This window comes from Symphodus melops (assembly GCF_947650265.1).
Source record: "Symphodus melops genome assembly, chromosome: 10".
Taxonomy (NCBI): Eukaryota; Metazoa; Chordata; class Actinopteri; order Labriformes; family Labridae; genus Symphodus; species Symphodus melops.
In genome coordinates, this window is record NC_136700.1 from 1,507,997 (window position 1) to 1,532,996 (window position 25,000).

At 49.0% G+C, this 25,000-nt stretch overlaps 1 protein-coding gene across 6 annotated transcripts in view; it reads right to left on the reverse strand.

Annotated features, from left to right (window-relative positions):
- Positions 1-183: 183 nt before the first annotated feature.
- Positions 184-25,000, reverse strand: part of actn4 (actinin, alpha 4) — a 40,590-nt gene continuing 15,773 nt past the window's right edge. The window contains exons 2-21 of one of the 6 annotated variants that reach the window (XM_079354053.1): positions 13,118-13,232; positions 12,348-12,467; positions 11,051-11,137; positions 9,734-9,821; positions 8,926-9,004; positions 8,666-8,747; positions 6,810-6,895; positions 5,790-5,882; positions 5,566-5,691; positions 5,367-5,471; positions 4,883-5,030; positions 4,550-4,700; positions 4,334-4,442; positions 3,907-4,047; positions 3,610-3,792; positions 3,148-3,282; positions 2,585-2,764; positions 2,276-2,422; positions 1,176-1,256; positions 184-282 (exon numbers count right to left, since the gene is read on the reverse strand). In XM_079354053.1, the coding sequence (XP_079210179.1) occupies positions 199-282; positions 1,176-1,256; positions 2,276-2,422; positions 2,585-2,764; positions 3,148-3,282; positions 3,610-3,792; positions 3,907-4,047; positions 4,334-4,442; positions 4,550-4,700; positions 4,883-5,030; positions 5,367-5,471; positions 5,566-5,691; positions 5,790-5,882; positions 6,810-6,895; positions 8,666-8,747; positions 8,926-9,004; positions 9,734-9,821; positions 11,051-11,137; positions 12,348-12,467; positions 13,118-13,232 (2,340 nt within the window). In that variant the 3' untranslated portion in view covers positions 184-198. Of the gene's footprint in view, positions 283-965; positions 1,257-1,961; positions 1,995-2,275; positions 2,423-2,584; positions 2,765-3,147; positions 3,283-3,609; positions 3,793-3,906; positions 4,048-4,333; positions 4,443-4,549; positions 4,701-4,882; positions 5,031-5,366; positions 5,472-5,565; positions 5,692-5,789; positions 5,883-6,809; positions 6,896-7,762; positions 7,849-8,665; positions 8,748-8,925; positions 9,005-9,733; positions 9,822-11,050; positions 11,138-12,347; positions 12,468-13,117; positions 13,233-25,000 lie in introns of those variants that run through there. The other 5 variants (XM_079354049.1, XM_079354048.1, XM_079354052.1 and 2 more) reach the window with 5 other exon arrangements.

Consider the following 25,000-nt stretch of genomic DNA (forward strand, 5'->3'; position numbering starts at 1 on the left):
AGAGACACAGAGAGATCAGGGGGTCTGCAGGTCTCACGTCAGACTTCAGGACTTTAAACCCAAACAAAGAGTGAAGTGATGCAGATTTAGATAAAGGGGTGATGACTCCTCACACTGTGTGGACAGGAGTGAGGGACATTTTGGTTTTTGAAAATGGAGCGAGCACGTTGTTGGACCTGCAGACACCCTGTGAGAGCGTCATGCCAGCAGCAGTACCAGGCTGTTTCCTGTAGCAATGAGGAGAGCGCGGAAATCATCTGAGACCATCTGTCCTGATCGCTTCTGTGGGCCGCCGGAGGGGGGAGGGGGGGGGGAGGAGGAGGAGGGGGGGGGGGGGGGGGTACAGATATAAAAGATGATGTAGAGAAAGTGAGAGAGGTGAAGAGAAGATAAAAAGCACCAACAGTTAACAGCGACAGTCTGAGAGTAACCCTGACAGACAGGCGAGGGGGCGGGGCCTGTTCAGAGAGTGAGAGGGAGCCTGGGTCAAGCTAAAGCAGCACAAAGCAACAGAGACCCTCGGTGGACAAACAGGGACACAACATCTCTGCCCTCCATGCTGATGCACTGAAACCTGTCCGACCCTGATCGGGGAGAGATCAGGAGCCTCGGAGCCGGAGAGCTCAACCATCACTCAACACTTCTGCCTTTGTTTCAGGTTTATTAAGGGTTAAACATAAAGAGCGAAGAAGAACCTCCTGATCTAAAAACATCACCAGACGTTGATGCTCAGGAGGGAGAAGAGCTTTTTCAAACACCCAGTTAACATTTTTAACTTCTTGATGTTCCTGAAACTCTTAAATAAATAAAATGTTTGTGTCCATTTTTCAAATTAAGAGAACTTTTAAATTTGTGTGTTTAAATAAGACTGAAACATGAAATGTTGCTGAAACGACTTTAACGCCTCACATCGTCATCTTTGAATCCGTCTGAAAGCTGCGGTAAAGATGAGGAAATAAGAATTAAGATTATAACTGACATCAAGAATCAATAAACTGTTCAAAATCTGATTTACTGCTGAAGTGACGATAATCAATCAGCTGCTTTGTTGTCTCAAGCTCAGTGATGTGTTGAAGTGATATTGGTAGATTTGAGTGTGAGTGGCAGTGATTGGTCTGGGCTCTCCCGCTCCGGCTGACTCCGCCCCTCCCTCGGTCCCGGCGCAGAGCTCCTACCTGCTTGTCGTTCTCCACATCGTAGCCCAGACTGATCAGACAGGCTTTGAACTCCTCGGCTTGCAGCGCCCCGCTGTGGTCCTGAGATCGGCCAAACGACCAATGACAGAGCGCCACGTCATGAGGATGAACCAATCACAACAGAGGGGATGGATGGATCCACGGCATGCAGGGTGGTGGACGGACGGACAGACAGACATTCATGGATGTTTAGACAATGTCAACACACGCAACACAACAGGCGGCCATGATGGAGCGTCTGCGTGGACCGACACATCAGCAGGTCAACGATTAAAGGTCACATGAAGGTCATGGGACTTTATACACCTTTGATTTGTTAGTTCAGTCGTCTCATTGTAGCGATGTGTCGAGTGCCCAGCACACACACTGATGTGACAAACAAACAGAGTGAACACACACACACACACACAGTGCTGATGGTGGTGATATCCGTGTCATCCAGGATTCACCATCACCATGGCAACACGCAGACACATGAAGCACCACGTCTGGACAGACTGGCAGAAATCAACGTCATCAATCTGAACTACATTTCCTGACCGCAACCAACGCGAGGGTCAAATCCATGACGGGTCTCTGCGTGACCTTCAACCAGCTCAAACGGGTCTAAAACCCAAACATGGCGGTGTTGATCATTTTTTAAGGAACTCTTCAGCGCGCTCGACGACGACGACGTGCCCGTGCGGAATCCTGAAACCGCGGCGTGTCGTCTACAAACCCACCCGGCGTGCTCACCAGCGTTAAACATCAGGGATGAATACTCACACGTCGGGCTCCTCTCTCACCCCCGTTCAACGTCTAAACAGTTCAGTCAGTCATTTTAAACATCGTCATGGAAACAACTCAAGTCCAACATCAAAACAAAACGTGTCAGACGACTCGTCGGAAAGCATCCGAAGTCGACTTTCAAAGATCGGATGAATCGACGTACTTGGGTTGAGAGCTCAATGGTTGAATGTCTTAATTATTAATTAATTATTATAGAGGCTCCTCAGCTTTAACTAAGCTCCCGATCCAAGTACTGACTCTCCAGGTAAGGATGAGCGAACGACCCCGGAGCGCGGCGCTCGGCCCCTGACCTTGTCAAAGTGGTTGAAGGAGGCGCGGTACTCGAAGAGCTGCTCCTGGCTGATGCCCTTGGCGTCACGTGTCAGGATCTGGTTCTCCACCTCGTTGATGGTTCTGGCGATGGTTGTGAGCAGCTGCTCCCATCCCACACGGAGGTGCTGCAGGGCGGAGCGGAGAGAACGAGTCACACGGTGTCTTTTAAAGATTTAGGAAAAGCAACAAACCGGAACTTTTCCATATGCATGCTTTCTCCGCTTCCTGCTTTGTTTTTAAATCGACAATACAAAGCTTGACCAGCAGAGGTCACATGGTGGCGTTACCTCCATGGTGTAGGAGGTGTACTGGTTGTCAAAGATCAGGGCCTCCTGGATGTGCTGGTGGTTTCCCTCCAGAGTGTTGATCTCGGGCATGTAGGTCATGATGCTCCTCTGGTACTCCTTCAGGCTGGTCAGCTGATCCTCCAGAGTGCCGTTCATTTCAATAGATATCCTGCCGATTTCCTGACCGGACAAACACACACACCGTTCACTATCCTGACCATCCTACAGTTAGCCACTTTTACATTTATATATATATATATCTATAAATGAACATTTTGTACAGGCCTCTATCATCACATGCAGCACTGAGAAATGTTCACCAACACTGGACGAGACTTTTAAGACCGTCTCTAAAAATGTTCCTGATTTATAAGACGTTAATAAGACTTGAGAGAGGACGGACATGTTTTCTACTTCCGCTGATTAATCAATGTTTGCTCCGAGCATTCATGTGCCACTATGGACTGAATCCTGAGATCCATTCTGAGGAAGCGCTGAGTCATTCTCTGTTTGTGTTTGCTCGGCGAGCAGGCTGTTTCACAATGTTGGCCTGAATCCGTTACCTCCATCTTTTCCTGGATGTAGGCGCCGACCGCGTTGGCCTGAGTGGCGAACTGGGCTCTCAGGCTGTCGTTGTTTTTCTGCTTGTTGAGCTCCTCCTGCAGAGCTTTGTCACGCTGCGGCACCATGTCCATCGCCTGCAACACACACACACACACACCAAGACGTTAGCAAACAACCACGAGAGCAGACAACCGAACGCTGCATCGACAAACACAAAGCAGCAGCTGGACGAGTCTTCATCAGCTCCTTCACCACAGAGCAGCTGTTTCAGGTCAACTTGCTCCACACTATCAGTCCCATGTTCAGCCAGTCTGCACCAACACATCAGGAGTAAAAACACACACACACACACACACACACACACACACACACTCCTGCAAGCTAAGAGAACTGAACTGCATGCATCCAAAAACAAAAAACCCTCCAAAGTCAGGAGATGAAAAAAGCTGTTTGCAGCGCACCTTTGCCCACTTGTTGTCGATGCTCTCGGGGGTGATGGTGGTGTAGGGGTTAGCGCTGCCCAGCTTGATGCCGTTGCTCTGGGCGATCTTCTGCACCTCGGCCTGGATGGCCTGGATGGCCTCCCGCTCCTTGTTGGCCTCCGGGAGGGTGGACTTGAACTGCTCATGGGCCGTGATCAAACCCTGAAGGAACGAGGTTGGTTTCAAACACTCGGATTTACAAACGTTCAATCAATTTGCTAAAAAAAGGAAGTCCAAAGTTAGACTTGACTGCATGGACCTCAGTCCCACACAGACCTGGATCTCATCGATGTTGTGGACGATGAACATGTCCTGCAGGTCCTCCATGGCTCCCTCCATCCAGTTGTTGAAGGGCGCCGCCCTCTTGGCGTACTCCAGGTAAAGCTCGTCTATCGACTCCAGCTGCTTCTCTGTCCTCTGTGGGCAGGAAGTTTATTAGATTCAGTGACTTTAAGACTTCAAGTGTGGTTTTTAATCCTTGAGATGCACCGCTGTGAATCACTGCGACTGCCGTGATAAACTCAAACTCTTTCAAATCTGAATTTGGATCTGGACCCCTAAATGTCCGATGAGAGCGGGCAGGAAACACGTCTTTGTTTTAAAGCCATCGATCAATCAGCGCAATGTGAGAAAGCAACATGTCTGAGTCATGCATCCGTTTCCTGTGATCATGCTAACGTCACGACAGCAGGCCGAGCCGTACCTCCAGAGACTCTTTGCGGTTCTGGGTGAGAGCTCCCAGCACGTCCCACTGATCACAGATCTTCTGACAGCGAGCGTTGACGCTGGCGGAGTCGTAGTAGTCCAGCTCGCTGAAACACACACACAGACACGCACACACACACACACACACACACTCAGCATTAAAGGGTCTCCCACATCTTTGTGTTTTTTTTATGTTTGTGTTGCTTTTATTTACTTCAGCTCCTGTGCGATGGCGGCGATCTGCTCCACTCTGTCCTGATGAGCTGCCAGGTCGCTCTCAAAGGCCTCGTGTTTCCGTAGCAACGCCTTCACTTCTGACAGCGTGCTGGTCTCGTAGTCTTTCTGGGTCAGCATGGCCTCTTTACCTGCAGACAAAAAAACAAAATGCAATCGTGAAGCCGGAAGTCTCTCCGAGAACAAACACTTCCGCTTCTCCTCCTGATTAAAAAACAAACACTCTTCAACGTGGGCCTTCATATTAACAAACATTAAACACCACAGAAGAAGAAGGTCATCAGGTGAGCGTGGGACTAAGCGTGCGTCATACCATCCGTCCAGGATTCGTGGATGGCAGCCTTCTGGTGGAATTTCTCAGCCAAGTGCTCGAGTCTCTCCAGACGTCTGATCTCGCTGAGGATCCACTCCTCGTAACCTTTCTCCGCTCCCTCCAGAGTGTGCCACGCTCCGTTGATATCCTGACACACACACACACACACAGCGGGGGTTACTGACATGAGTCACTGCAGGAGGAGTTTACACGTCGAGAAATACGACTCCTGTCCGACTGCTTGAAGTTGTCAAGAAAATGGGAAAAACATAAACTAAACATGCAGGATCATTTGTTCACTCTGGGACAGAAATAATTTTGAATTTGAGGAAAGAAACTGAAATACTGAATCAGCATCGTATGTGTCCACTCCTCAAACTTATTTGGCTGAATCCTCGTCACACTCATCCTGCAGGTTTGTTTCTATGTGGATAATCTGATGTAAGGGGAACAAGTGGAAGCATGCACAGACGTCTTGACTTACAGACACCATGCGTCCCTCTGACGGCATGAAGGCAGGTCTGTTGTTGAGTCTCAGTTTAGTCTGCAGGGTGTTGAAGCTGATCTCCAGCTGACATTTCTCCTGGACCTGAGCACAGGAAGGTAAAGGCAGTCAAACTCCTGGTCACACTTCAGACACACTCTCGTACACGTTGTCCTGCACATAGTTGGTTAATCTGAACCTTGGGGGGTTTGTGGACACGGCGGTAGTCTCTGAAGTCCTCCTGTTTGGCCTGCATGTCGTTCATGGTCTTCTCCTGGGTTCTGTTCTCCAGCCAGGGGATGGTACGACGGATCCACTCCAGCAGCTGCAGGCGGAGAGAGAGAAAAAAACCCCCAGCTTGTGACACTCTGAACATGACAGAGAATTTAAAGTCAGGCGCCTTCATGCATGTGCTGCTCTCACCTCACTGGCCAGCTTCTCGTAGTCCTCCATCATTTGCTCGTTCTCCTGGTTGACAGCCAGCACTTTGCAGATGCGATTAGCGGCTGTCTCGGCCTATCAGGACACAGAGTGATGAGTAGCGCTCACACTGATTGGATCGCTGTCAGCGAGTCCACTCACAGCGACATCCTCTGTAAGCTGCACTTATTCAAACGGCATACTGTGAATTTAAATCACTACGATAACAAAACAGGTGCTTTAAGTAAGTTATCATGATCAGTGCGAACACACTCCACACACACACAGGCAGTGAGCAGGAGTACGCTGACGTACGCTTTCACACCATTAAAGGAGTGCAGAAAGACAAACCTCTTCATATATAACGTTATATATCTGTCGACTAAATCAAAACATGCTCCAGCTGCTGACCGTTAGTTCAACGTGAAAAACAAAAAAATCACTCAGTGAGTTTTTAAAGCTTCATGCGTCTCCCGTCACAACTCGAGAGTCCGTCGGTTTGTCTAGTTACAGTTTGAGGACGCGCTGAAGTCCATCACTACTGAACCGCTGGAACATAAACACAGTAACACCGTCACGTCTGAGCTGCTTCTCTGCGTGGTCACATGTTCACGCTGACACAAACACGGGATAAAACATTCTGAGCGGAAACGTGTTAATAGCAGGAGAGAAACTTGATCAGTGTTTTCCTTTAGTCGTGAAGCCCAGCAGGTCGGATTTTTCACAAAAACCACATCAGGAGGAAGATCAGAGTGGAAATGATCTTCACACCGACGGGAGTTTGGAAAGTTGAATCCATTTCAGCGAAACAAAAAAAAGCCCAGAAAGAGAAGAATCAGAGAGTTTGTTGATGTGTCAGGGTTCCCATCATCCTCACCTGACTCCGCCTACGCTCAGGAGGAGCAGGTGTTTTCTAAACGTGTTCCCCTTTGTGTGCTTCAAACGTGGCGTCAGATGGAAACCCCGGAAGGTTCTGTGTGTTTGCTGCTGCGGTGCGGTGTTAGTGCAGCGTGAGGAGCTCACCTTCTGAGCGCCAGAGAAGGCGTGATAGAAGCAGGACACGTAGGTCATTATGGCCTTCTCATCCGGCCGCAGTGTGCCCACGATGTCTACGCATCACCCAGCGAGCGAGCGAGAGAGAGAGAGAGAGAGAGAGAGAGAGGCGGAGTGAAGCCAAAGAAACCCAAACAAGCTCCAGACAGGAGGTGAGAGAGCGAGGGGAGACAGACTGTCCCCCCCGCTGGGCCACAGCTTCATGATCCTCCTGTACCGAGTCCGTGTCAGAGGGGACGAGGAAAGACGAGGAGGACAGAAGGAGAGCTCAGGGACACAAACACACACTTCAGAGTGCTGAATGAGGATTCAGTGTGTGAGATGTTGGTGATGTGTGGGAATAAAGAACTGCGCAGTTTGTTTACTCGTTCAAGGTAGAAGAAGAAGCTGCTGCACACGCCGCTCTCCTGAGACCTGCAGAGCTTCACAAACAAGTTCTGAGCGGGCCAGAAATTAATGAGAGGAAGAGGAGCGAAACGAGAGTGGCCTCAGCTGGCTTCCTGTCGGAGGCCTCCAGGGGGAGGAAACACCACAGACTCATTTACAGTCTGATATGTTTAAAGCCCCGCCCCCCTCTGTGTTCAAACACTGCTGGACGACTGCACACGCCACGTGAGAGGATGGACAGCGTCTGCTTTCTGACGTCCAGAAAGGACGGCCGCCATTTTGGAACTGACGACTCTACAGAACTTTTTTCAACAACAGAGAGTCTTGTGTGTGTGTGTGTGTGTGTGTGTGTGTCTCTGTGTGTGTGTGTGTGTCTCTGTGTGTGTGTGTGTGGTTGTGTCCCAGTGCACCCAGTGTCCTTGCCGAGTCTCAGGGCCGAGCAGAGCTGTAGAGAGAGAGACGCCATGCTGGACAGGAAGCAGCACCATGTTAGTAACAGAGGAGGGGGGGTTGGGTTGGGTTGGGGGGGGGGGTACCTTCTGTGCTCCAGAGAAGGCATGGTAGAAACTGGACACATAAGTCATAATGGCTTTCTCATCTGGACGAGCAGTGTTCACAATGTCTACAGAGGGGAGAGCGTGGTTATCAACACACACACAGAAACAGGCGGGACAGAGGACACGAGATTAAAACAGGACACACGTGTACGGATGCATCAAGCAGGCTGACAAACAAACAAACAAACAAACAAACACATGTTGAACAAGCTTCTGCAGCCGGACACGACTGAACCACATTCACAGAAGGACGAGAGGACAAACGAGGGTCAGACCAACACGTCCCTTTAAATCTGAGCTGCCTGGAAGATTCATCTGTATGTGATGAAACTATCAACATGTTTCTATCTGACATGGATCTGATGTGATTAACAGCTGAACAGACTTAGCAGACTTGTGTGTGTGTGTGTGTGTGTGTGTGTGTGTGTGTGTGTGTGTGCGTGTGCGTGTGCGTGTGTGCGTGTGTGTGTCGGGCGGGAGGTTTGGTCTCATTGGTCTGACCCTTCTCAGTACAAATGAAAACATCTTCAGACTGAACATTGAGAGGTTTAAGGAGGAGGGACGGAGACGTGAAGGAGGCTCCTCTGGTCTTCAAGATGACAGGTTGTTTCTCTCCTACAGTGAAATCTCACAACAACAACAACAACAACAACAACAACAACAACAGAAGCCTGATTTACATGCACATCAACACTGTGACAGGAGGCTGTTGGAGACATTTCCATTAAAGCTCCTGTGTTACATTACGAGCCACAGTCACCGAGTGGTGTGCATGCAAACAGTCTGGATTTAAGATCAGGAATAAAAACATGTTTACAGTAATAATAAGAGACAACATCAGTAACATCGACCACAGCAGAGCAGCAGAAACAAACTGTTTACCTTCTGCGTCCAACATCTTGGGGATGTCCAGGTGCTTCTCAGCCACCTCGAAGGCGTTGTTCAGATTGGTCACAGGGTCGTCCTAAACACCCGAACAAACGAGACACTTAGGACGAGCTTGCTGAAGCTTTGTCTCATGATGAGAACACATGATGAGTGTGAGTGTGTGTGTGTGTGTGTGTGTGTGTGTGTGTGTGTGTGTGTGTGTGTGTGTGTGTGTGTGTGTGTGTGTGTGTGTGTGTGTGTGTGTGTGTGTGTACCTTTCTGAGGCTGTCGTAGTCGATGAGATCCGGTCTGTGTCTGTGGATCAGAGCGTTGAAGGCGAGGCCGTCCTTCCAGCTGTGAATGACAACAAGGAGAGTTGGGTAAAACATGACATCAGAGATTGTGCTCATCCTCCTTCGACGCACAGCAGGGAGACCAGACGGCCCACATTCCTCTTTAACGTTTGGAAAAGCAGGAATTTCTTCGGCCTGATCCGAGACCGTGAACCTTTAAGGATCAAGTCTCAGCTCTCTGAAGTCTTCTCATGTCCTGTGGTTATTTCTTTGTTAGATGTGGGGAAACTTCCTGTACATTGTTTAAAGCACAATCAGCTGGAATGTAAAAGTATTAAACATACTTTACTGGATTTAAACTGGATTTGTGTGCGTGTGTGACTTCCCTCAGCAGCTGAACATGAACGTGCATTAAACACGTCTTGATCCATCTCTTCACATTTTTATCTGGTTTTGTTTTTTCATTTATTTTTAAATTCATCAGTAACCTCAGTGGAAGCTGCTGCTGACTCTGCAGTGAAGCAATGTTCCAGTTTGTCCAGCAGGGGGCGACCGTTGACCACTGTCGTGGTTGTTTACGTCAGGAATATAAACTGTTTGTGTGGACAGCGCCGTGCTTTCATTCATCAGAGGGAGCGTATGACGACACCCACACATCTCGACATGTTCACTGACGAACTGCTTAGAACTCCTCCTATAACTCCTGTCAGAGCGTGTGTGTGTGTGTGTGTGCGTGTGTGTGTGTGTGTGTGTGTGTGTGTGTGTGAGAGAGTGTGTGTGTGTTTATTACCTAATGTGGAAGTTCTGCACATTGACATTCTTGTAGGGAGCGGTCTTCCTCTGGCACCACAAGAGGAGACCCTCCTTTGCAGAAGTCTCTGCAGTGAAGAAAGGACAGAGGAGGAGGAGGAAGGAGAGTGAGAGGAGAGAAACGTCTTTTCTTTACACCGAGTCAAACTCTTGATTTGTTTTTATTCCATCCATGATGCACCAAGTCAGAGAGCTGCAGAGTCTAAATATAAAAGTGGGAGCTCGGTGCAGTCAGAGGATGTTTTTGTTTACTGCGTGAGCCTGAACAAACATCAGATTCACATCGGTCGCTAATACGAAGAGTAAAAGCTGTGACTCAATATTCCTTACAGGAGGCCCACGCCCACCACAGTGAACTCAACACACACTCTTTTAATTAGCAGCTAACACACTCGTCCTCCTGTAGTCAACAGTGATGAAGCTCACGAGATGCAAACATCACTTTCTGCACGCTGGACGACTTCGAGCTCGTTCACTGAAATGATTTCATAAAACACATCTGTGTCCTTTCTTTCACCTCAACACTTCACGTGTTTCAAGTTTTTATTGTGCAACAGCTCCTGTAACTCCTCTTCCTCATTGTGCAAGTACTACTGCTGCTCCTCCTTTTCATCGCACGAGACCTTCTTTCTCCTCTGTGCTCCTCCTGAATCTCCCTGTGCTCCTCCTGCATCTCTCTGTGCTCCTCCTGCATCTCTCTGTGCTCCTCCTGCATCTCTCTGTGCTCCTCCTGCATCTCTCTGTGCTCCTCCTGCATCTCTCTGTGCTCCTCCTGCATCTCTCTGTGCTCCTCCTGCATCTCCCTGTGCTCCTCCTGCATCTCTCTGTGCTCCTCCTGCATCTCTCTGTGCTCCTCCTGCATCTCTCTGTGCTCCTCCTGCATCTCTCCTCCTGCATCTCCCTGTGCTCCTCCTGCATCTCCCTGTGCTCCTCCTGCAGCTCTTCTCCTGCATCTCTCTGTGCTCCTCCTGCATCTCCCTGTGCTCCTCTGTGCAGCTCTCTGTGCTCCTCTGTGCAGCTCTCTGTGCTCCTCCTGCATCTCTCTGTGCTCCTCCTGCATCTCTCTGTGCTCCTCTGTGCATCTCTCTGTGCTCCTCTGTGCAGCTCTCTGTGCTCCTCCTGCATCTCTCTGTGCTCCTCTGTGCATCTCTCTGTGCTCCTCTGTGCAGCTCTCTGTGCTCCTCCTGCATCTCTCTGTGCTCCTCTGTGCATCTCTCTGTGCTCCTCTGTGCAGCTCTCTGTGCTCCTCCTGCACATTGACATTGAGTCCGAGTGCTGCTGCTGTGAGGAGTCGTACCTTCTACAGAGATGTCCTGGATGGCGAAGCGGAGGATGATGGTCCAGATCATTCCCAGGGTCATCTTTGCGTTTCCATCCACGATTTCTGCAAACACACAAAAAAAAAAACAATCAAATCATCCTTTCTGTGTTGCCTCTCGATCCACTCTGGATCATGAACCTCGCCTCACACTTCACAACCTTACATCTGCTGCTTCTACTAACAACGCCAACACACCCACACCGCTGACCAATCTCCCTTCTCCTGCAAGTGTGGAACTTACACACACACACAATACCATGTTTTACAGAACCCCGGTTTTCTGCTCATATACTGTCCACTATACGGACCAGGGTAAGGGTCACATGTACATCCGTACTGAACCTCTGGAAAAGAGAGATTTCATCGTCTAACCTTGACAATCATTCATCAGAGTGGAAATATGTACCTGCTGGATCAGGATCACGATGAGCACACGGACAAACAGAGATCAGGACAGGGAGGCATGTGGTGCACTCATAGTTCAAATACTTCACGTTCCTCTTTATCAAATCGACGCCCGAGTGTCAGCTGTGAAACACGGCGCTCCTTCCTCGTGCTGCATTTAGTCTTTCACTTTAACGTGATCCCGACAGACATCTCTTTATTCAATCTGTTTCCATCTTCTGTCAACGCTCTCTCTCTCTGCCAGTTTCATGAAGATGACCTTCAGTGGGCTGCACAATGTGTGTGCGTGTGTGTGTGTGTGTGTGTGTGTGTGCGTGTGTGTGTGTGTGTGTGTGTGCGTGTGTGCGCAGGATTGCAGTATTTTGGGCGAGTTCATGTTCGATCGTCTTCAGTGTGAGAAGCGTCAAGTTGCAAAAATAACGTTTGTCCTGATAGAGCAGTAGAGAGGTCACTCTGCTCCAGCTGACCCTGACTCACACACAGACACACACACACACACTCACTCACACACACACACACACGCATTTTTAAGAGTCAACAAATCAAAGCCTAAAACGTCTGCACACTTGAGAGGTGAGCCTCCTCCCATGCAGGAGTGAGACATGGACTTTGTTTATCTCACTGAAAACAGCAGATGAAGCCAAGTTTAGGGAGTGTGGTCAAATATCCTGCATGAACTTCAGTGTTCAGTTCATGCAGGAGATTAAAAAAAAAAGCTTCAAAGCAAGTTTCATGTTGATGTGGATCACACAGATTTTAACAAAGACTCAGATGGATGATGCATGGATGGGTTTGTAGTTTTCACAGTGAGTGCGGCGGGCTGACGTGGCGTTGGGAGGGGTCTGCTGTTTGATGTGTGCGGGCTTACCCTCTGCTCCGATGGAGACTAGTTTGACTCCCTTGCTGGCGATGAAGTCCAGAGCTTTATTGACGTTGTTGATCTTGTGGACCCTCATCTTTCCCCGCTCAGGCTTGGGTAACCGTTCTCCTGCAGACACACACACACACACACACACACACACACACACAGGGGAACAAGCACAAAGTGAGTGAGGGAGGGAGGTCGCTCCAGCAGTGTTTCCACAGGCTCAGCAGAAAGACGCTCCGTCAGGAAGCTAACGTTACAGCAGGGATGTCAGCATCCCTCACACAGCAGGAAAACAGCTGACATGAATGTGAACACAAATCTGCATGGAGTCAAAAGTTCATTACAGCAGCCCGAACAGAAACCCAGAGAGGATCTCTCTCTCTCTCTCTCTGAGATCCAGCAGATCTGCAGCAGGGTGTTCCTCCTGCTTTTTAATAAACGTCTCAGATGTGAGGTCAGAGACTGAACGACCACGCCCTGCGCACACACACACACACACACACACACACACACACACGCTGAGCTGCTTCAACATCTGACAAACATTTTCACTCTGACAGACAGCTCAGGGGCAGCTTTGAAACTCAGGCCCGTGTGTGTGTGTGTGTGTGTGTGTGTGTGTGTGTGTGTGTGTGTGTGTGTGTGTGTGTGTGTGTGTGTGTGTGCGTGTTGGACGGCTTCCTTGTGAACATTTGAAAAAAATCTCAAATCACAACAGCCACTTAAGTTTAATTAAAACCTCAGGACGATGATGATGATGATGGTGGTACCTGAGATGACCTCCAGCAGCAGCATCAGTTTGAGTCCATCTCTGAAGTCCTCCTCGATGTTCTCGATCTGCGTTCCGGACTTCCTCAGGTGGGAGTTACACCAGGCAGTGAAGGTCTGAGGAGGAACACAAACACGGGGTTAAATATTCGAACGTGTTTTTTCAGCTTTTCAGGACAATAAATCTACAACACGCTGAGTTGAATAGACAGGAAAGGAGGTGAGAGAGCAGGAAGCAGCCAAAGAAAAGGGGCGGAGCCAGATGTTGTTTTAACACAATAGAGAAAAAAAAAAAAGAAAGAAAGAAAATCGAGTGATCTTGATGAACATTTTCAACTAAATGTCAAACACGTGAAAACGTGCTGCTGCCTCGCACATTTTGGTTTCTGTCGCACTTCCTACACACACACACACACACACACACACACACACACACACACACACACACACACACACACACACACACACACACACACACACACACACACACACACACACACACACACACACACACACACACACACACACACACACACACACACACACACACACACACACACACACACACACACACACACACACACACACACACACCTGAACCGCTCTGTCTGGATACCAGTGATGCTGACTTTTTTTACAATGTGAGAAAATCACCACGGCAACAAGGAGCGAAGTCTCACTCTGAGAGCTTTATGAGAACTTTGGATGAAATCATCGACCGCTGCCGTTGATCTTTGAAAAGAGAAGAGTCAAACATCTGATCACACACACACACACACACACACACACAGAGCCGCCCGGCCTCCGTGTTCGAGCATTCTTCACAAATGTGTTTCCAATCATGGGATGGTGAGTTTGGGAGCGCGTGGCACAGACGAGGGCACGGGACTGTGGAGACGCTTTGTCACGCCACGCTGCGGCACATCATCAATCAACGACACGTTACACTCCGCCGGCTTTCCCTCGGGCTTCTGACATCATTTAGGGGAAGAGCGTAAAAACGCCAAGCCACCAAGAATACGACTGGCGCTCATATTTCACGTTGAGAAAGAGGCATCTTTAAAATGTCACGATGAAATGCTGCACGGAGCGTCGAGCTTTGAGGCCGATGATCAGCGAGCACACTGTGTGTTTGTTTCACTGAATATCTCCCGAGGGAAGAAAGAAGAGGGGGAGAAATAAGGAACAGAGACGTGAAATCTGCAGCAGGAATGTGGAGTCCAAAGGAAAAAAAAAAAAAACATGTTTTTTTTTTCCAAGTCAGACGCCGGTTGTTGGCGTTCAGCTACTGAAAGGTTCATTTACATGTTATTAGAACAGCGTCATGTTGTAAATTCAGCTGTTTCTATCTCTGCACAGGAAACACACACACATGTTTCTGCTCGGCTGTGGGCGTGTTTCCTGGACGTGTGGTTGTATCCCAGGAGTGAGGAAGACGAGGGTTCGATCACATGACCCATGTAAGCTGAGGCTGTCTGACAGCAGCTCGTCTCTGTCGGCCCCTCCTGCTCCGTGTAAAAAAAACATTATGACAGGGTGCTGCTCGCTGCCCGGCCCCTCTCCCCACTCTGACCACCGGCACAAAGCGCCCATTCAGCCTCGTGGATAATAGCAGCCTTCAGCCCCCTGTGCTCTCCCCTCAGCCCACTCTGACCCTCCCCCAGACCGGCTCATACCGGCCCCCAACACACACGTATATAAACACGGGGGGGGGGGGGGGGAAATAATACCGCTTGTACCACACACAGACACACACCCACTCAGACTGAACAACAATGCAGCAGGAAGTGGAAGAGCAATGACAGGAAGTTTCAGCTCAGTTAAACACGACCGGAGAGAAACAGCGCTGACGCTACACGTCACCAGGCTACATCAAGACCTCGTCACTAGCTAATCCCATTCACACACGTTTGCACTACTCTACCACTGAGCCACAGCTCGAGGCTGCTGGGAGTGCTGAGGAGCAGAGCAGCTACAGACAGGTTCAGACCTGCAGAGAGCTGCAGCCGGCCTGCAGGGTCACAGGCGAGCGCCACAAGCTGCAGGACGTGAAATGTTGTCCTCGTGTTTTATACAGAGAGAGCAGCGTGCAGGGAATCATCACGCTGCTCTGCGTTTTCCCCCACGAGGAAGGAGAACAATAAAAACCTGCAGCGTGCCTCAACGGATCAGCTGTCATTCAAGAACATCAAGGTGTGGTGGAGCCTGAAACCAGCACACACACACACACACACACACACACACACACACACACACACACACACACACACACACACTCTGAGTACAGCTCACACACACACACGCTGAGTGGACACTAAAGCAGAACAAACAATGAGACATTTTACTCTGAAACTTCCTCATCATTCTGCGTGTACTTCCTGTCAGTTATCTCTCAACACTGTGCCACTCATCATGTGATATCTGAGACACGATGGCTCACATGAAATTCTATCAACTTCAGATTATTATTGGGGGCCGGGCTGGGACCTGTTTGGACAGATTTTGGTCTTTAAATATTTCATAGGCAGAAAAGTCTGGACGCTCCGGAGACGTCCAGCCAGCAGCCGGGAAATGGACTGAAATGATTGCAAAGTAATCCTTGTGGACACGCTCTGCCGTGCGCTGAGGTAATGTTACATCCCTGCTGATGTAAGCATCCTGCAGGTCAGTGAAGGTGCACCCTAAAAGCAGCTGAAGGTCACGGAGCAAACAGGACGGCTGCCAGTGAAGCCTGTTAAAGCCGCCGCTCTGCGCTGGCTGCACACATCAGATTTCTGACCCGAGCTCGGGACACGCGTAACAAGCTGAGCGGGAAGCAGCCGAGCAAAGCTGGATGTGTGAGCGCTAAGAAGGTTTACATTTATCCTCGGGTATCTGTGACATCACTGCTGGAACCGCTGCACAGCGAGGAGCGTCCTCTCCGCTCTCAGCTGGAACATACGGAGTGAAACCTGCACATGTGATCACCAGCACCACGACGTGCTTAAGCTGCTTTCACACACACACACATCCACTGCAGAGACGTGACACAGTTACTGCTGATGCACAAACACAGTGTGACAGCATCGAGTGCTGGAAGAGTGAAGGTCAGGAGGTGAAGTGAAAAACGCTCTCGTGGTTTTTGAGGTGAGCTGCATGTGTGAACACAGACAGCTGAAGTTTCATGAGCCAGGCAGGAAATTAGAAAGTGGGCGGAGACTATGATGTCACACAACATGTGTGATCTCCGTCCTGTCTTCTTCTCCACTCACTCCATCATACTGTGAATGAGTCCGAACAGTGTTGATGCAAAGGGCAGAAACAACCACCGTCATTCACTGACTCCTCAGTGCCCCCCCCTCAGGAGCGGGCAGTCTGGACTCTTAGGGGCTTTGAGGGTCCAGGTCCTCGGGGGTCTCTGTGACCTGTGAAGAGTGGGACTGTGCGTCTGCTCCAAGGTCAGCAGATATACTACTGTCTCCTCACTGCTGCACCACTGTGAGACTTAATGGGGTCTAATGGGGTCAGCTGTTTGATCTCTCTTTTCTCACACACACGAGCATATGTATGGGAGTCATCAGGGTGACCTCAGCAGTCTTTCATCTCTGATCTCTCACTGTGCTTACAGGGTGAGAGGCCGCAGGGTTCAGATATCAATCATGTGAATCTTACTAACACTCTAACATGCCAGGAGCAACACACACACACACACACACATTAAGGTAAAAGACGGACATCGATATGGGCTCGTACAGTAACACAGGTTGAATGTTCCAGACTGTCTCTCTCTCTTCAGCACACCTTCACCTGCTGACATGTGGAAGGATTCCTCTCGCAGACCGACCATCGTCCCGATGAAACTCGTCACATTTTAAATCTCTGTCGTGTTTTTTTTTTTTTTTTTAAGGACGACGATGATCAGACATTTTGATCCTCACAAAACAAATCAAACATCTTTAACACTTTCCTCTACAAGCCAACACACACCGACACCACACCTTAGACAAGAATGTGCTCAAGAGACACAGACACACACACCTATGAGCTATCATCGTACAGCTCTCTCATACTCTATTTATAGCATCCACACACCAATCATCCACACACCCATTTTCTTAATGCATGGGCAATTTTCTGACTGTATAGGACCTTTAATTGTATATATTCTAAGAACACACACACACACACACACACACACACACACACACACACACACACACACACACACACACACACACACACACACACACACACACACACACACACACACACACACACACACACACACACACACACACACACACACACACACACACACACACACACACACACACACACACACACACACACACACACACACACACACACACACACACACACACACACACACACACACACACACACACACACACGCAGGGTGTGTCTTCCCATACCTGGGAAAAAATAGTCAGTTTGAACACTTATTGCTCAACTTGCAAACATTTCTCTGCATGATGTAAGAGTGTGTGTGTGTGTGTGTGTGTGTGTGTGTGTGTGTGTGTGTGTGTGTGTGTGTGTGTGTGTGTGTGTGTGTGTGTGTGTGTGTGTGTGTGTGTGTGTGTGTGTGTGTGTGTGTGTGTTCTCTCAGTGGTGAGCTCACTCTCGAAGCACATGACAGGCTGTTTGTGTGGCAGCTCGTCTCGTTCCTTATCGAGCGTCGCTCTTTCACCAACAAAGAAGAAACATTTTCAACAAACATCTTCTGACTCGTGTCGAATGAGATTTGATTATAACCTTCGTGGAAGAGCCTGAAAAGAAACCACAGTGAATACTGAGGAACAGACGTCACGATGCACACACACACACACACAGCACATTTTATCTAATTCAAGGTCTACATCAGCGTGATTCATTTGTTCTCAGTCTAACACCCAAGGTCTCCCACATATTTAGAACCTGAACGCTCGCCCTCTCTGCACACGGCCCGCCTATGCACGCCGTCTCACTGCTACATCCAGATTGTATTATAAGATGCTGTAACAACTCTGCAGACTGATCATTTGAACCTTTGGAGCGTGTGGTTTGAACTCCTGAGGCTGCACCGTTCATCCTGCAGATAGAGCATCCTTACCTCTGCACATCTACCGAGAGGATAACAACATGGAGGACTCTCTGGAAGCACACACACACACACACACACACACACACACACACACTAACAGAGCATGAAATCAACATGAAGGTGTTGCATGCATGAGGAGCATGAGCAGACCACGGCAGAGTGCGAGAGAAGCTGCAGCAAAGAGCAGGTTTGTTCTGCTGCTGCTGCTATAGTAAAAAGTGTTTCACGAGGTCCTGCTGGCTGGAGGTTAAACCTCAAAGAACTTGGACTGAGCCGTCCTAGACTGGACTGGGCTGTACCCTAACCAGTCTGGCCTGGCCCGCTCTGACACAAGGCCTCCTATTCTTAGAGGCAGGCCAATTAAAACAGGGCCATGGCGTGCGACAGAGCAGCTCTGCTAACTACTGTCACACACTGTTCAGCTTCAAACAGAGCACAGGTCAGGCTTTACCCTCCGACACACACACACACACACACACACACACACACACACACACACACACAGCAGACAGGCCTGCTTTAAGAGCATTTCCCATGTCAACACATCGTAAGCATCGAAGCCCAACTCTGCCACTTTGACTCAAACATCGCCTTTAGCTTCAACAAATGAAGAAAAAGAAATAATAAAAGTTCATGGGCGGGTAGCTAAAAGTTAGCATTAGCTTCCCTGACTGTATCAGTCTGCATCCAGTGTCCAATGAGGAAACACTGTTCTCCTTTTCAAAGGGTTAAATGCACACTAAAGGGTTTGTCAGGAAAGCTGACGTGCAGCATTTAGCACCAGCTGAGAGAAGCTAGCTGCTTTACATAGCCGACTCTAAACAAGAGATTAAAAACCACCAAACAGAAAAATCACAGCAGCCATCTTTGTTTTGTTTAATGTGAAAGCAGATACTTTGAACGGTCACATAGACAGGGACAGACAGAGACGAGCAGGCGGGTCAGAAACGTGTTCCCCTGATCGCTGGATAGAACTTTGTCTTAACTGTGGCTGCTAGCATGTTAGCATGTTAGCATGTTAGCAGACTTTTCCATCCAGGTGAGATTCAATTTAAAGACAGCAGGGACACGTCAGAGAAAGACAGCGAGCGGGGACACGTCAGAGACAGACAGCAGGGACACGTCAGAGAAAGACAGCGAGCGGGGACACGTCAGAGACAGACAGCGAGCGGGGACACGTCAGAGACAGACAGTGAGCGGGGACACGTCAGAGACAGACAGCAGGGACACGTCAGAGAAAGACAGCGAGCGGGGACACGTCAGAGAAAGAATCTGGGTGCTCTCTGGTTCCTGCAGCTCAGATCATATCACAGACCAGTAACAGGATACTACTATCACGAACACGACACCGACCCTCAGAGGACACGCCGGGACCCGGGTCGGTTCACAGTCTATCGTGTGTGTGTGTGTGTGTGTGTGTGTGTGTGTGTGTGTGTGCGTGTGTGTGTGTGTGTGTGTGTGACAACTAAAGGCCTGAAAAAGAAGAGCCAGCATCCTGCCTGCTAAATGAATCAACAGCTGTTTGAATGTTTTCAAGGAGCCTGGGGAAAGTGTTGATGTCCAAATGCACACACACACAGACACACACACACACACACACACACACACACACACACACACACACACACAGTGACTCAGAATGATGAATGATAAAGGTTCAGGGGAATGCAGAGCTGAAGCCAGGAGCAGTGGATCTACAGAGGAAGAGAAGCCGGCCAAGATGTTCATGTCGGAAACACGAGTGGCCACCAGAGGACGGATAATCATGAATAAAGAGGAGGAGGAGGAGGAGGAGGAAAGACGAAGAGGAGCTCTGCTGCAGAGGTTCTTCTGCTCTCATTATCCTCTCAAGTCTGGACAGGTGATCATTAACACACACACACACACACACACACACACGGAGGGAGCCTCCCTCTTGCTGCATGTGCTGACAGGTAGGAACTTAAGCCAGCTATGATGTGGGGACAATCTTTCACCGCAGGGAGCACACACACACACACACACACACACACACACACACCTCCCAGAGGAGGCTGACAAACATGTAATCGATGTGTGTGCGTGTGTGTGTGTGTGTGTGTGTGTCCCTCAGATGTGCCATTATGTGAGTCAACAGTTTAACACAGACAGTTTTCAACAGACTGCGTTCAGCCAGTCGCTCGGCCCTCTGCAGGAGGCTCCATGTAGCAGCTAACAGAAACAAAGGGAAGGGAGGATTAAGGAGGGAAGGAGAGGAAATGCAAAGGGGGGAGGACAGGAGGAAGCCAGGAGATGAAGAAGAGAGGAAGGAGGAGGAGGAGGAGGAGTGGGAAAGTGATGAATGTGGGAAAAGAGGAAGACGACAAGCAAAGAAAACAAACAGCATGAAAAAAAAGAAGAAGTTGTTGAAGAACACTGGTGAGAAAAATGAAGTGTGAAATGTAAAAGTGCTCCAACACTGACTTTAAATAACGTCTTTGTTTGAGAAAGAAGGGAAGATTTTAGTTTCACTCCGTTTTGTGGCACAGAAGCAACGTTTTGGGAAACACGATGAAAGACAAACCTGAAACACACTGAATTCACACCTTGACGGAGAAGAGAGATGTGTGACCGTATAACCAGAAGCACCAAAACTTTAAAAACAGCAGATGTTCAGCCAGAGCTGAATGTGACTAGAACCTTCTCTAAGTTTCACGACTCCTTTATTTGATCCATTTAAACAGGAAGAGACGCTCATGGAGCAGTGCTGGGGTGTAAGCCCAAAGAGCAGAGGAGGAGGACGAGGAGACAGGAGAGGAAGAGACGGAGGAGACAGTTCCTGCGTCCCTCCCCGGGGGCTGAAAATGATCTGACCGCACGGTTTATGTCCCATCACAAAGTCTTAACACCTTCAGTGCAAACTAACCAGCAGCTGCCGGGGGGCCCGCCCGCCGCCGTTTAACGAGAAGAGGGAGGGAGGGAGGAGAAAAGGGAGGAGATAAGGAGGGAGGAAGTGAGGAGTGGGAGGTGAAATGGGAGGGGGTAAAGTGTCAAGCGGTGTGGTCATTTGTTCATTTATTTATGTCTCTTCCTGTCTTTGTTGCTCAAAAGAGTCCAGCCAGGGGTCGGATTGCCCTGTGCTGACAGAGACCTGCGTGTGTGTGCGTGTGTGTGTGTGTGTGTGTGTGTGTGTGTGTGTGTCTGTGTGTGTGTGTGTGTGTGTGTCTGTGTCTGTGTGTGTGTGTGTGTGTGTGTGTGTGTGTGTGTGTGTGTGTGTGTGTGTGTGTGACACAGACACACAGAGCAGAAGAAGGTGAGTATTTTGGACGTGCAGGAGAAAATGAACACTTGTAGAATCAGCATAAATGATGGATGAAGGTTGATTTTTCATATGTGAGTATTCAGGACCACAGTGTGACGTGTTTGTTTGATTTGAACTCCGGCGTTGTGACAGAAGCATTCAGGGAACTCTTCCAGGATTTAAGCGGAGATGTAACGGCGCCCTGCACAGAGCAGGTATCGCTTCTTTTAAATCCCCGTGTGGTCAAATAATCCCAGCAAACACAACGTGTGTAAGGTGAAGCTTTTCCTGAAAGTGAGGAGTGTGTGTGGATTTGAAGATTATCACTTTTATCCGTGTGGCTGCATTTCTGAGTTTGCTAAACCGACCCGACTCAGGACTGTGGTCAAACATAACGCACCCTAAGGTTGTCAAAATGCAAAAAGACCATCTTGGTTTTTTTAATGGCCGGCTCTTCAGTCAGACATTTTTAACTGAACGCTGTCAGAACGGAGAGAGCACCGTCTGAATTGTGCAAAGAGTTTGCATGCAACCGTTGGTGAAATGACACAACACTAGTTTCCTCTTGCTGCCGTCTATGTTGCCGTGGTAACATAACAGATGTAGATGGAGTTTGATCTTTATCATTTCAAATCAAAGTTTGATATCCTGACCCCCGGGGACCCTCTCACTTCCAGCCGCTCTCTGCGGATCCATCGACCCGTCTTCCTCCATGACCTTTGACCCCGTCACTTCAGGCGTCTCAGGATCACATGAGGCCGCGTCACCCTGCTGTGATTTTGAGCACATGGCAAAGTTAGCTAACTCGATGTTGACACAGTCCACCACAAATCCCCGTGCTCATTTCATAATCCACAGTCACGATGAGCGTGTGATCCTCTTCATCATCATCATCATCATCATCATTCACTTCTTCATTAGAGCTGAACCCTCGTACACATCCTCCCCCTACATGTGCTCCCGCCACAGACAAGACTTTGGGTTTAAGAAATCACCTGCAGATTAAATATTAATCCTCCAAAGTATGCGTGATCGCTCTGCTTCTTTAAGAAAATCCCTCTGTCTTAAAAGTCGAACTGTGGAAGCGATAAGCCGGAGGAGTCAGCGAGGACGGATCCCACCCAGAGCGTAAAGAGGAGACATTAACAGCGTTTCATTCGGAATATTTAAAGTGTAAATCAGCGGCTCGTCCTTTAGCCGTGCAAGACTTGGTCCAACTTCCCCCCTCGTCCAAACGCAGCCGCAGCAGTCACTTTGTGGTGATTAATCTGTCTCCGTCACTGACTTTAATGCTTCAGCGGCGGCGGCTCTGAGCAGGACGCTGAGGGAGATTTAACGAGGCGCTGCGACTCGAGGGGCCAAAGAGACTCTGTAAGAGGAGCTCTCAGTCTTTGATCGGGGATCTGGAACAGGCCCCCCTCTTCAGGGACAAGAGAAGAAGAGTCGAGGAAAACACCGGATGTTGAAGGTTTAGCACAGAGAAAGAAACAACACACACGCCACTGGCGTGGATCGGAACCTTCCAGATGTGCGTGATTGCTCTCTCTGCATAATGAAGCTTTTTGTTGACGCAGTCAAATCAAAAAAAGCTTTTTTAGTTGTCTCGACTGGCTGTCGCTGTGTCGTCCTCTGGAGGAAGACTCCGCCCCCGTCAGCTGACAAAACAAACCACAAACACTGCTGTTCAGTTTTGTCGTCTGCAGAGGAGCGATGGGGCGAGCGAGGAGGGTGAGGAGAGAGAGAGAGAGGGTTAATAAAGACGAACGAGTGTCAACCATGCTGAACACGACAGAGACGTCAGGAATGTCAGCCATGTTCCGACTCCCTCCGACTCCCTTCCTGCTTCATCTTCCCTCCTCCTCCTCCTCCTCCTCCGATGAATGCTGGGAAGTTTAGAAACCGAACACGAAGTGCAGCTTCTAACTTCTCCTCCCTCATAAAACCTGAAGGTCTCACAACAAGCGATTGTCAGCACAGCTTCCCTCGGACACTCAATTCCATCAAATAAATAAGACGGCCTGGTGAGAGGCTGGAAGGGCGCTCTCTCTCTCTCTCTCTCTCTCTCTCTCGATCTCGAAGCCAATATTTAGCATTCAAAGCTAACACAGATCTGAGGGTCACAGCTAGCGCTCGAGTGCCTTGGCATCGTCGCCGCCGCCAGTGCAGCATCAGCCTTAAAAAAACCTCTGCTGTTTTTTCCAAGAGGTCACATTTCACAGCTGAAGAAAACCTGTAATGTAAGCAACCTGTCTTTGTACTTTAGATTTACCCGGGTAAATGTGTCTTTCCAGGTAAATAATCTACCCGGGGGGAAAAAGAGCCTTCCAGCAGTGGTGTACTTTCTGACGGTCCTGGGACTTTTGGGGCGGTGCCAGCAGCGCCTGCAGGACTGAAGATGATGTTTCAACATGACTGGATTTTATTGCATTGACAGAGTCCTGAAGACGTCAATGTGAACGTTTAACGAGGATTAGAACTAAAACAACTAGAGCTGCTCGATGCCGGCACAGACAGGATCCTGATGAAGAAACATCTGGAGGAAAGTGTGAGTGCAGCTTGAAGGAAGAAAAGAAGCAGTGACAGAGAAAGTTACACACATGTGTTTCCCTCAGTTTGTGTCTCTCATATCACACCATCACTTCTTCCCCTCCTCAGCCAATCAGCAGCCAGCTTCTCCACTTCCTGTCTTTACAGGCAGAGAGCACAGGAAGCGGCGTGGGCGGATGATGTCCATGTTAATTCTCCAGGAATGCACGCGATCCAAATCCAAGCGTTCAGGACGTAAAACATTAACCGCCGAGCTCGCTCGTTAAGCGTTTTCTGAAGCTTTATGGCCTCGTCGCCATGACGACGCACCCAGCCAGGGAAAAAAAAAAAAAAAAAAAAAAAGTTCACAGGAAGTCAAGTGAAGACGCGCTGCGATGATTCAAAGTGTGCTGACTCATGCAGTGAGGTGAGCGGGTGTCGCTCGCTGCAGGTGAGAGGTGAGCGTTCATCAGTCAGAGAAAAGGTCGACTCTAACACGCTTCATTATATTATTATTATTATTATTATTATTATTATTATCAGAGAGTAAAGGTCTCACTGTGGGCCCAACACCAACAAATGACCCCACACACTGAATCTATCCGTGGATTCAGCACCGTTGGATTCGTATGAAACGCTTGAATCATGCCAGAGGTCGTGTGGGTTAAAGCACTTATCCAGCAGTCCATCTGAAATGATGAGTCTGACAAAGAGTCAATCACAACGCTTCAGTCCCTCTGAACACTCGTCAACTTTCTAATAAATGTTTACGTTTTCCTGCATTCAGGTGATTTTATCTGACAGCTGATTGGCTCATCAGTGAAACTGTCAGGGTCTCTGCAGAGACGGGATGAAGTCATCAAGGTGGAGCTCGTTAGAACAACAAGCAAACCACCAAAACGGATTACTGAATACATGACTCCTCCCCTTTCTGAACCCACGCCTTACTTCATGAAGACACACCTGACACACACACAAAGCAGCTGAATGAGAGTGTGTGTGTTTTAACGAGAACAAGCG